The 10,853-nt window shown below is 31.6% G+C and overlaps 1 protein-coding gene across 3 annotated transcripts; it reads left to right on the forward strand.

Moving 5' to 3' along the window:
• Nucleotides 1-10,840, forward strand: LOC115879608. 3 transcript variants are annotated; one of them, XM_030896503.1, is made up of 2 exons: nt 1-451; nt 9,901-10,840. In XM_030896503.1, the coding sequence occupies exons 1-2, from the start codon at nt 31-33 to the stop codon at nt 10,800-10,802; spliced, it is 1,323 nt and encodes a 440-aa protein (XP_030752363.1). In that variant the 5' UTR covers nt 1-30; the 3' UTR covers nt 10,803-10,840. The 3 variants fall into 3 exon arrangements, with proteins under 3 accessions (XP_030752363.1, XP_030752372.1, XP_030752378.1); XM_030896512.1 differs by having other exon boundaries at nt 9,916-10,840; XM_030896518.1 differs by having other exon boundaries at nt 9,919-10,840.
• Nucleotides 10,841-10,853: the final 13 nt, after the last annotated feature.

Genomic DNA, 10,853 nt, shown 5'->3' on the forward strand with positions numbered 1-10,853 from the left:
AGGCACGATATAGTAGATTATCTGTTGGCCATGGAAGATATCCAAATCAACAGACAAACCTACCCGGGAGATACCCCTCTTCTCCTAGCGTCTTCGAACGGACACTACGATATGGCCAAAAAACTGATTGAAGCAGGCTGCGACGTGAACCTGGCCAACGTCAAGCAACAGACGCCGCTGCATGTGGGCATTCGCCACCCCAACATAACACAACTTCTGATAGAGAGCGGAGCCCACTTGGATGCCTTGGATTACTGCAACGAAACCCCCTTGTTTGAAACCATCCTGGAGAACTGCCTTGAAACGTTTTGTATGTTGCTCTGTTACAATGCCGATCCTAATGTATATTCAGAGAATGGTATCACTCCTTTTATGAAAGCTATCATTTCGGAGAATACGGATATGCAGGAGTTTCTACTAGAATACGTTACGGATTTCCATGCTCGTACAGGTAACTAGACGCTTCAGTTCTATCCATTCAATAAAAAAACTATGGACAGGAATCATGCTTTCTTTCGTAATTGTTGGGAAAACTGAAAATCTTTCGATTTTCACCAAAATTGGTATACACCCTATTTTGAGGTCATAGATTACGAATCTGAACTTTTTTCCTGGCTGTCTCTTATAGTGATGGGCAAAACTGTTACTTTTAGATAACAGTTGAAACCATAGACTTAAAATAAAATATAGACTGAGCATCTCATTCATAAATACCTGGAACATGCGGTCAGACAATGTCTTGTTATTGTTGTGTTATTGTTTTAGGTTATAACGAGTACGACACGAGCGATAGATAGGTTGTCTCTGTCGTAACGGTCGTTCCCTGACCCGGGACTCTGACGAGAAACGCAACACTGTCTTTTGTTTCTCAAGTACACCTGAACTCTCCGTATCATAGCCGGGTAATTTTTTATTTTAATGAAGCTATCATTAAATTAAAAATACATCGTATTTAAACTTTTTTGTATTTTATTAAGATTTAGGAGAGGTTTTTTTGTAATAAAAGTTTAGAAAAAACGATTTAGAGTCCAAAAAGGATAAATATAATAAAATACATGTTATAGAAGAAATTTTATAATCGAAATTACGTAATTTTTGAAATTATTAAAAAAATATTAATTTTAGTCAAACATTTACAACCCCTAATATTAATCAAAACAGGATCTATTCTACAGATATAATAGAATCGGCGACAGGGAGAGAAAAAAAAATGTTATGATTGTTGTACTTTTTTTTCTGGTTAAGCAATGTCTTATTATGTAAATTAGAGAAAACATAAATATGTTCCATTAAAGCAAGGAAGGTGATAGGAAGTGGATAAAATGAAAACTACATTTATTTAACTCGGTACTGTCTTTATTATACCGGGTGCGTCCCAAAAGCGGCTCATCCCCATAATTTTTTTATTTTTTTCAAATAAAAAAACAAGATTTAGTATGTTAGTATATGACATAAATTAGGATTGATTGACGCATTCAATTGTTTTTGGTCACTTCCTGTTTCACCGGAAATGACTATAACTTTTAATTTTTAAATGGCACCCTTGGTATATTTCTACTTTATTCGATAGAAAATGACACTCTGAATAGAATGACATATCATATGTCAACTTTTGACATTTTCGCATATGGTTTAATTGTAATTGTAACACGCGGTTCATAACGACATTTTGACTCGAAATACCAAGTGTGTGCTATCAATATATTCATAAAAAAATACTTTTTCCAAATATGCTAATGAGTCACCCTTGTTCCATTTGAAAAAATTGACATATGATTAAAAATACGATTTGTACATCTTTTAACTGGCCTAGACAAGACACGAAACCCATTAGTCGATCAAAACTATTTTTCCAAGGCTCCTTGATTAAAACTTAGTGTTTTTAACAACACCATGGCACCCTGGATTGAAATTTAAAATACGATTTGTTTTTAAGCGACAATGTCAAAAGTTGACATATGATATGTCATTCTATCAGAGTGTCATTTTTTATCGAATAAAGTAGCAATATACCAAGGGTGCCTTTAAAAATCAAAAGATGTAATCATTACCGATGAAACACGAAGAAACCAAAAACATTTGAATACGTCAATCAATCCTAATTTATGTCATATACCTACTACCATACAAATCTGTTTTTCTATCTGAGAAAATAAAAAAGTTATAGGGATGAGCCACTTTTGAGACACACCCGGTATATTAAAAAATATTGTTTCATAATGTAATATCATTTTAAAATTCTTTATGTTATTTTAGATTCTGAAGATAATTTTAGAATAAACCGGAATATATTTTTAATAAAAACATTATTAATTATTAACAGGGTTATAATAATTATGATTTTGTTACAAAAACCTTTATATAAATGATTATGTAAGAGAAAAAATTCAGATTTTACATTTTACTAAAATATTATCTAAATAAGCGCCTTTCTACAACAACGCCACTGACCCCCAATGGGTAAATTGAGAGTTACCTACCGGTCGAAAGTCGTTTCAAGACTTAAATGGATTATTTAAGTCAAATTTCTTGCAAATTTGGCACTGGCGAACCATATTTTATAGTTCTTGAACAGAAAAAGTAAATAAAATAAACACTTAAGGACTACAAGCTAAGAAAATGCGTTAATATAGCCGGGGACATAGCGGCAACAAAGCTTTACCGCACACGTGCGACGCGTACTACAAGGTAATATCTGAATGAAGAGGCAACCTCGCCTCTAATCGGTGTTGCCATATTGTAAAGAACTTATCCTTTTTAAATAATATCCGACTTATAACTTAGTAGTATAAGAACTATTTAATACATCTATGGAATATTAAAACCTACTTTATTAAAATGTAGTATTAATATCTCAATATGTGTATAACAAGAAAAAAAATATTGATAATATTAAAGACGTGACAACATAGGCTGGATGAGGAAGGCTCGGTCGACTGTACCCAGAAGTAAACATGTGTACAAAAAAGATTGTTTGACCGCGTATAGATGTAAATAGTGTAGTCTATATTTTATTTTAAGTCTATGGTTGAAACTGTTATAGTTATTTATAAAAAACAGCTTAAAAATAACAGATTTCTTTATTTTATTGCTAAATATCTGACAGAGTATGAGGCTGTCACCGCCAGGCGTATCAACGCAGTTGCAAGTTGCAAGTTGCAACAATGACGTGCTCGGTGGTAGTATTTCCAGGGTGTCAAAACATTTCTAAATACCGATTGTTATCTAAAATACCTCTCTAAAAACGGTGGTTGTTTACAAATAAGCGATGTTTACAAATTGCGATATAAAAAAATCCAAAATGCCGCCACTCGTCTATACCTGTACATTCCGACCTACATACGCCCTGCCCCTCTATCTGCCTGAATTGCGTAGCAGTGTACAGGATGCATCTCACTCGACGGGCGAGAAGCTCTTAGTTATGATTTTACATTTGCGGTCAAGGAGACAAAGGAGAATTTCTACTTAGGTATTTATTCTGAAAATTTTTCAGATAAATAAATACCTAAATATAAGAAATCTGTAAAATACATAATATTTTGTTGTTTAATAAATAGATTTTTTAATAATTAGCTTACTTTCACTAAAATGTATCTTTTTTCACTTATATCATTCTACAGACCTAGAATATTATAGTATTTAATAAAGTTATGTTTTTATGCATAATACATTATTTGTAAATAATAAATATGTTAATTACATAGTCTAACGTATGTTAATGTTAGTCAATTATAAATTAATAATTAAAATTAAAATTCCTTATAACTTTCAAAAAACTTCATTCAAGCAGACGTAATGACTAAGTAAATTTTAGTATGTTTGTTCCACCCCGTAACTGTGTAAACCAATATTTTTTCTTCACTTCTTGACAATTGCATTTGAGAGATGACTTAATTTATATTCTGTATTCTGTAAATTTGGTTACGGTTGTGGTGAACTTGTGTTATTTATTTTTTGTTATTATAGTGCAATAATTAAAAATTGTTAAGCTAGTTTATTAGTCTATATCATTATATATTACTTTTCATTATTATAATTTATAATAAATAAATTAATCACTAAATTTCTAAGCACCATTCACAATTTCTTAAAGTAAATCTTAGTAAAATTGTCTTTGAAGAGTTTTAAAATGTAGCAAAAACAATGAAAGTATATATTTAAAGATATTAATAAAAATAACTAAGTAACTGAAACTTAATAACTAAGTACTGAAACATACAGCGCCATAATATCTCGACCTCCGTCCGTTATGCTCGTAGCAGGTTGAAAAACAATATATCTAAAACAACTGATGCATTATTCTCCAACCTGTTTCGAACCTCCATCGACAATCGACCGATGCAGCAGCGTTACTTTCCCACTCCGATTATCTCGACCGCCACCTGTTATGCTCGTAACAGGTTAAAAAACAACGTATCTAAAATGATTGCTTATTTTCTATACGTTATTCTCCAACCCGTTGCGAGCCTCCATCGAAAATCGACCGATGCAGCAGCGTTCCTTTCCCACTCCTGTTATCTCGACCGCCAGGCGTTATGCCCGCAACTGTTTCAAAAAAGCTGCTTCTTTTATATCCTATTATTTTTAAGCTGTTGCAAGCCCAACACGACCATCAACGGCATCGACCGATGCAGCTACGTTCGCCGTAGCGCATTCCCCACTCCGTTGTCCGTTGTATCTCGCCGCCTGTATCGATAGTTGTTTTTTGGAATTGCTTCGAGCAGCATAGAATTTCGTGGCGGAGCAGTGCGCCGACTTCGTTTCACGAGCGGTCGATCTCTACGTGTCGTTATTTCATATCTGTAATTTTTTAGAAGTAGTAACGGTTGCGTTATGTTATTTCTAAATAATTGTTATAAAATAACAGATAGTTAAATAACAACCCATCACTAGTCTCTTACCGTTTTTCAAAACGAAAGTTATTTCAACGTTGAATTTTTCTTTATTTCGGCCCTATAAAGTAATAATTACACTATATTTTCATCTCATATTATAGTTTGTCTAAAAGCCACACTTGATTGAGGATAGAAAAATGTCCAACATTTTACCGAAAAACACTTTTCTTAACAAAATAACAAAGAAAATTGAGACCAGATGGAAGTTTGACATATCATATATCCCTTCTCTCTTCTATGTAATGAGAGAGACAAATACATTCTAGATCTAGTCTAGAAATTTAAAAATTTGCAATGTTGCCATATCTTGTATTTTTTCGGGTGATTAGGGATTTTAAATAAGTTACCTATGGAGATCCGACAATAGGTTATTTATACCTATATCCACAAAGTTGCACGAAAGAGTTTTGATTGCATTGGTTTCAACTTCTTTGCGGCGGGGGTTAATCTTTTTTTGATATAACAAAATATATATAAATATGATAATATAGTATAACAAAATAAATACGATAATGTTATAATATAACAAAAAAAGATTAACCCCCTCTGCATAGAAGTTGAAACCAATGCAATTAAAACTCTTTCGTGTAACTTCGAGGTTATAAATAGTCAAATCTCGTTGATAAAATAGCAGTTATGGGAAGGAGCCGTTCCACTGACGACCGCCTTTCGTAATCCCAGAGGGAGCGAAAAAAACGCGCTAAATTTAGGTTTAGCATTGGCAATGATGCTTTAAATGTCAGAAACACATAACCCAACATTTTCAGATTGTTTACAAATTTATATTAGCAAATTTTCCTCTATTATGCATAGAATTGGTTTAAAAATAACAGAAAATAGCAAAAGGCCCATTGTTTATTGAATACTTAACAAAATATGTGCTAGAATACCTCAAAAATATGAGAACTTAAGAAAAATTCGATGTTGAAATAATTTTTCGTTTTTCTGAAAAACGGTAAGAGACCGCTAGAAAAATGTTCAGATTCGTAATCTACAACCTCAAAATAGGGTGTATACCAATTTTGGTGAAAATCGGACGACTTCCAATTTTCCTAATAATTACCCTTTCTTTTCATACTTTCTTGACATTTTTGAACTTCAGCTAGTTATGATATACGTGAATTGTGCTCTTCTCAGTGTATTTTATCCTATTTCTTGTTTATTTTATAATTGTTCTTTATGCAAAGTATATAAATCTGGAATGACATTGTGTCAGGGACTTGAATTACAGGAAAACGAAAATCAGACGATATTAAGGGACGAGTATTGAGTAGGGAAAACAGAGCCCTACGATTTTTTTTCCATTAGGAGTTTAGGAAGAACCGCTGATAATTATTAGTAGTGGGAACTATCGAATGAATACTATCGAAACATTCGATAGTTGCAATTCATTCGAATAATTCGATAGCTAGTAAAAAAACATTCGTTGAAAACTATTCGAATAAAAATTATCGAATAGATGCGTCATCTGCCTTGAAATATTGTATTCTAGGAATTCGGCAGCAAAAACCATTCATTTATAAAATTCATTCATTTATGAAATTCATTTATTCGTCAGGATCGATTATAATAAAATATTAACTGGATTTTAGTTGTCGCCCGGCGACGTAGGTTTCTTTCCGAGAAACCCGACAGCGGTCGGTGGCAATGCTATGAAAGAAGCCGGCATCTTTGATTTTTTACGGAGTCATATAAAGATAAGGACACATTATTTTTTTTTATTGAGGTGCTAGTATTTACACAGAAAATACATTATGAAGGGCGCTGTTGCCATATATTGGTATTAGTTGATATCAGCAAAGAATATTATTGTTTGGCTTTAGTTAGTTAGGGATAGTATGTCTATATATTTTGCATTTTTTTATTAATATTCTGTTGTTACACTGCAATAATACTTGTTATTTTGGATGTAGGAAAATGATTTTTAATGTTTTTAAGCAAAGACTGGTTTAATAAAAATAATAGTAATAATTTGTTAACAGTAATAATTTGTTATACCTATTAACAACAAAATTTAAAATAATTTAATATAAACGTTTTTTTTACGTAGTAGCAAAATATAAAAAACAAATTAGATGTCAAAATTATTTATATTAGATCCTATTTAAAAATAATATAGTCTTTAATTTTTTTGGCAACGTTGGTTTATTAAATAATAATAATTACAGAACTAATTTGTTATATTAACAACAAACTTTAAAATCATGAAATATAAACATTTATTAATTTTCTAAGCATGCAGTGTAATGGAAGGAAAATATAAATAAAAAATTAGAAATCAAAAATATTTATATTAGGTACTTTATATTACTATTTAAAAATAATATAATATTACTATTTATTTTTACTGGCATTTACTTTAAAAAATAAATGAAATATTTCTTCGCAAAAAACTACATGTAAGAGAATTAGCATAAACAAAATACAAACATCGTTAACTTTTTTTTAAATTGGCACGTGTAAAACTTTCTATTTAATTTTCACACTCCATAGTTTGAGTTCGATACCCCCCCCCCATTTACTTAACCACATTACTTAAACATGATTATTAAGTTCAACTAATTCATATTATTAAAACATCTAAAATACAAATATGTATTTTTAAAATTAATTCTAAGTTCATCTCATCTCTCTTAAAAATTGCTACTTCTCAAAATTTCCCATTAAAAAATAGACCATATATACCATATAAAATAAAATAAATGAAAGATCGGGCTACGGAAAATCACACAAATTTTCGGAAAAATTTTGACACCTGCACACGCACACAATCGTCAATTTAAAAAAAAATATTTTAGTATTTTAAATATTTTAATAAACGCAAAAATAGCACAGTATTTATAAGGTGAAGTTATAAAAATTTGGAAGAACTAATAATGCACTGACGTACACAAAAATCAAACGAATACTAAATTTCATTTATCAAAAGCATTCGATAGTCGTGGCTCAACGATAACCATTTAGTTGCACGGCCAGGTTGTCACATATGCTTTAGTATACAAATGAATGAATGATTTTATTCGAATAAAACCATTCGATAGTTGAAATCATTCATTCAGTAACCATTCGATAGTCTAATTCATTCGATAGTTCCCATCGCTAATAATTATTGGTGTTAAAGTCGTTATTTTTTTCGAATTATTATAATTTTTTTTCAACTGCTTTTAGCGATTCGAATTAAATTTTGAGAGTAAAAGTTTCTCTAAGTGTAACATATTTTAATGCTAAAAAAGTGTCAACAGATTTACCAGGGACATGCATATGGGTTATCACTGGAATATTTTTCTAAAAAAATCCTGTGCCCCACTGACTTTTTCTCGTATTAACACAGTTATGTAGGTACATTTAATGCCGATTAAAAGTTCTCTTTTAATATGTTGTCGATTTCAGTGTCCTTGATGAGAAAAACACAATTTTATTAATTTACCTTAATCCAATGACAAAAAGAATACAAGGACATGTAACGACCAGATACAGGCAGTAGAATTTGTGATGTTAGATAGACGCCATTTTTTTGGATGTAACGAATAACTCATCAGCTGGTGATCAGCTACAATTTTAGCAATTTTTAATAGTTTGTGTAGTGAACTTTGTATAAACTTTATTACAATGGTGATTAGTTGTTCAGCTTTCAAGTGTAAAAGCCGCAGCGATAAAAAAAGAGCCAGAAGTTACGTTTTATAGGTAAATAAAATGGTGCTCTAAAAAGCATATTCTACATTAATTTTTGATTTGGGCTCCCCTAAAATAAATTCTTGTATCCGCCCCTAGTGTCGGGTGCTGTATTCTTTAGTCATTGCCTTCATCCAAGACTAATAACAATCTTTAAAAAAAAATTGAGTGGCCAAAATGATAGATTAGCACTCGTTGATTCGTCACTTTGAATAAGAAGAGTAAGGAAGGAGCATATCAAAAATCTTAGATCCACCGCGATGGGACTCAAATATGGCCGACTTAAATTTCGGTTTATCAGTGCCGTTCTAATTTTATTTAAAAAATGTAAAACTATGATGTAGGATAGACGTGGGGTAGACTCAATAATTTGTTTTTTTATTTTACGTTGTGAATAAATGTTGGTAGTTATTAAAATTGTTATAAAAACATATTATTATAATAAAAATAGATAAGTTTTAATAATTATTTATTAACACAAACATCCGATACGCTACTGAAGCAGGTAAATCAAATTGACGTATCTAAATTCTTGGACATCTAATCTTTGACAAGTAGTAAATAAAAGCAAAAATGCAAGAATAAATATATAATTAGTTAATTTAAGAGAACTTCATAAATGATCGGTTTACTACATGTATGTATATTATATAGTCACTTACTAGCGAAAAGTTGTTTCATTATTTCACTCGATTTTTGCCGAGATCTATCGCACGCTACACAACCAACTAACACACAATAGATCTATAAGGTCGCGGTGATTAACTCCCCTTCTAAACATTCTACACAACCAACTATTTTAGAGTCTTTTTCGATAAATCGCGATAGTGTCACTGTTAATTTAACTTCCACAATTTCCATCTAGATTTACTACTTTATACAACTATCAGTAGTAGAATAAATAATAAATAACATAAAATAAGCTCCGTAAAGACTGACAAATCCACAAAATTTCAAATCAAATTCAAATGTGTCAAATGAATCGTCAAACAGAACTGTCAAGGATTCCCACCCTCGAGTCCTTTTTCTGCCCACCATGCATGAATACATTGATAGCATTATGATGCTCCTTCGTTGTCTTCTTATTCAAAGATTCGTCATAAAAAATAACTTTTGTATAGTAAGTTTTACCCTCAATTAATAAAATTTTAGATTTTTAGAAAATTAAATTTAAAATTTCCTACAATTATATCGTAAGCTGCTACTACATTTGTATGACGAATGATGAATAAATACGGATAACAAAAAAAATAACAACTCGAAAAACTTTTTTGCGAGGCCCTCCAGAGACGCAAGGTCGTCACTTTATCGATTTTTAACATATTTATTTTAGCCAACTTTTTTATAGCAGAAGGTATGACTGTACTGAATCTCGCGATAACCCACGAATGCCCATTGGTCGAGGAAATCATCCGTAGAGGCGCCAACGTCAACTACCCCGTCCACCCCGATTTGAACACCTTCTCCCTATGCCTTCGAGTACCCAACCTGAACAAGTTCAGAGTGATCTGGAAGGACTTCAAATACCAGAAAATGACGATGAGCCTCATCAGGTTCATTGTAGAAATACTAGACGACGCTTACGTTTACGATTATATACAAATAATCTTCGAAAGTGGTAATATCGATCCTCTATTTGAAGATTTCGAATTGTTGCCGTATTTGGAATTTGTAAAGTCCCAACCCAATCCTATGGTATATTTTGAAATGACATTAGATATTATTTATTTGTATTTGTGTTACGGTCATATCCTGTTGAATTCGGAAGTGAGTTGTGTATATGATCTTTATGGTCATCGTACTGACGTGATGAGGATTTGCCTCCATATGGATATTAGATACATGTATGATGTGGATACGACTAAAACTCTAGCTCGAGTTTTATATGACACCGATTTGAAAATATCACAGTTTAAAAAATATTTCATCCCTTTAGTATTAGAATATGATGTGGATAGCGCCAAAAGGTTTGAGCCGTATTTTAGAATAAACAGGGATTGGATTAAATATCCCTATCGCTTAGATCCAGAGAAGCAATTTTTGTGTGGTGTTCCGTCGTTATTGGAACTTTCCAGAAACAAAACTAGAGACTATATAATTAAGAAATTCAGATTTTATAGCTCGCATACGACTATATACGGATGTAAATTATATTTTTTGTATTTGAATTGTTTGAATATACCGAAAATTTGTAAAGATATCTTGTCATTTCAGCAGCCCGTTTATTGCTCTTAAGTGTGTACAAGATTTCTCAAAAATACCAAAGAAACTCGAATGCGAACCTTG

Source organism: Sitophilus oryzae, unplaced genomic scaffold, assembly GCF_002938485.1.
Source record: "Sitophilus oryzae breed Bouriz unplaced genomic scaffold, Soryzae_2.0 scaffold_1067_pilon_pilon, whole genome shotgun sequence".
Lineage (NCBI taxonomy): Eukaryota > Metazoa > Arthropoda > Insecta > Coleoptera > Curculionidae > Sitophilus > Sitophilus oryzae.

What these genes read in the sequence shown, in the direction of transcription:
- LOC115879608 (XM_030896503.1), top strand. Translation starts at nt 31, where the DNA reads ATGGAAGATATCCAAATCAACAGACAAACCTACCCGGGAGATACCCCT. An exon ending in GGATTTCCATGCTCGTACAG is followed by an intron (nt 452 to 9,900) that starts GTAACTAGACGC and finishes TATTTATTTTAG; the next exon opens with CCAACTTTTTTATAGCAGAA.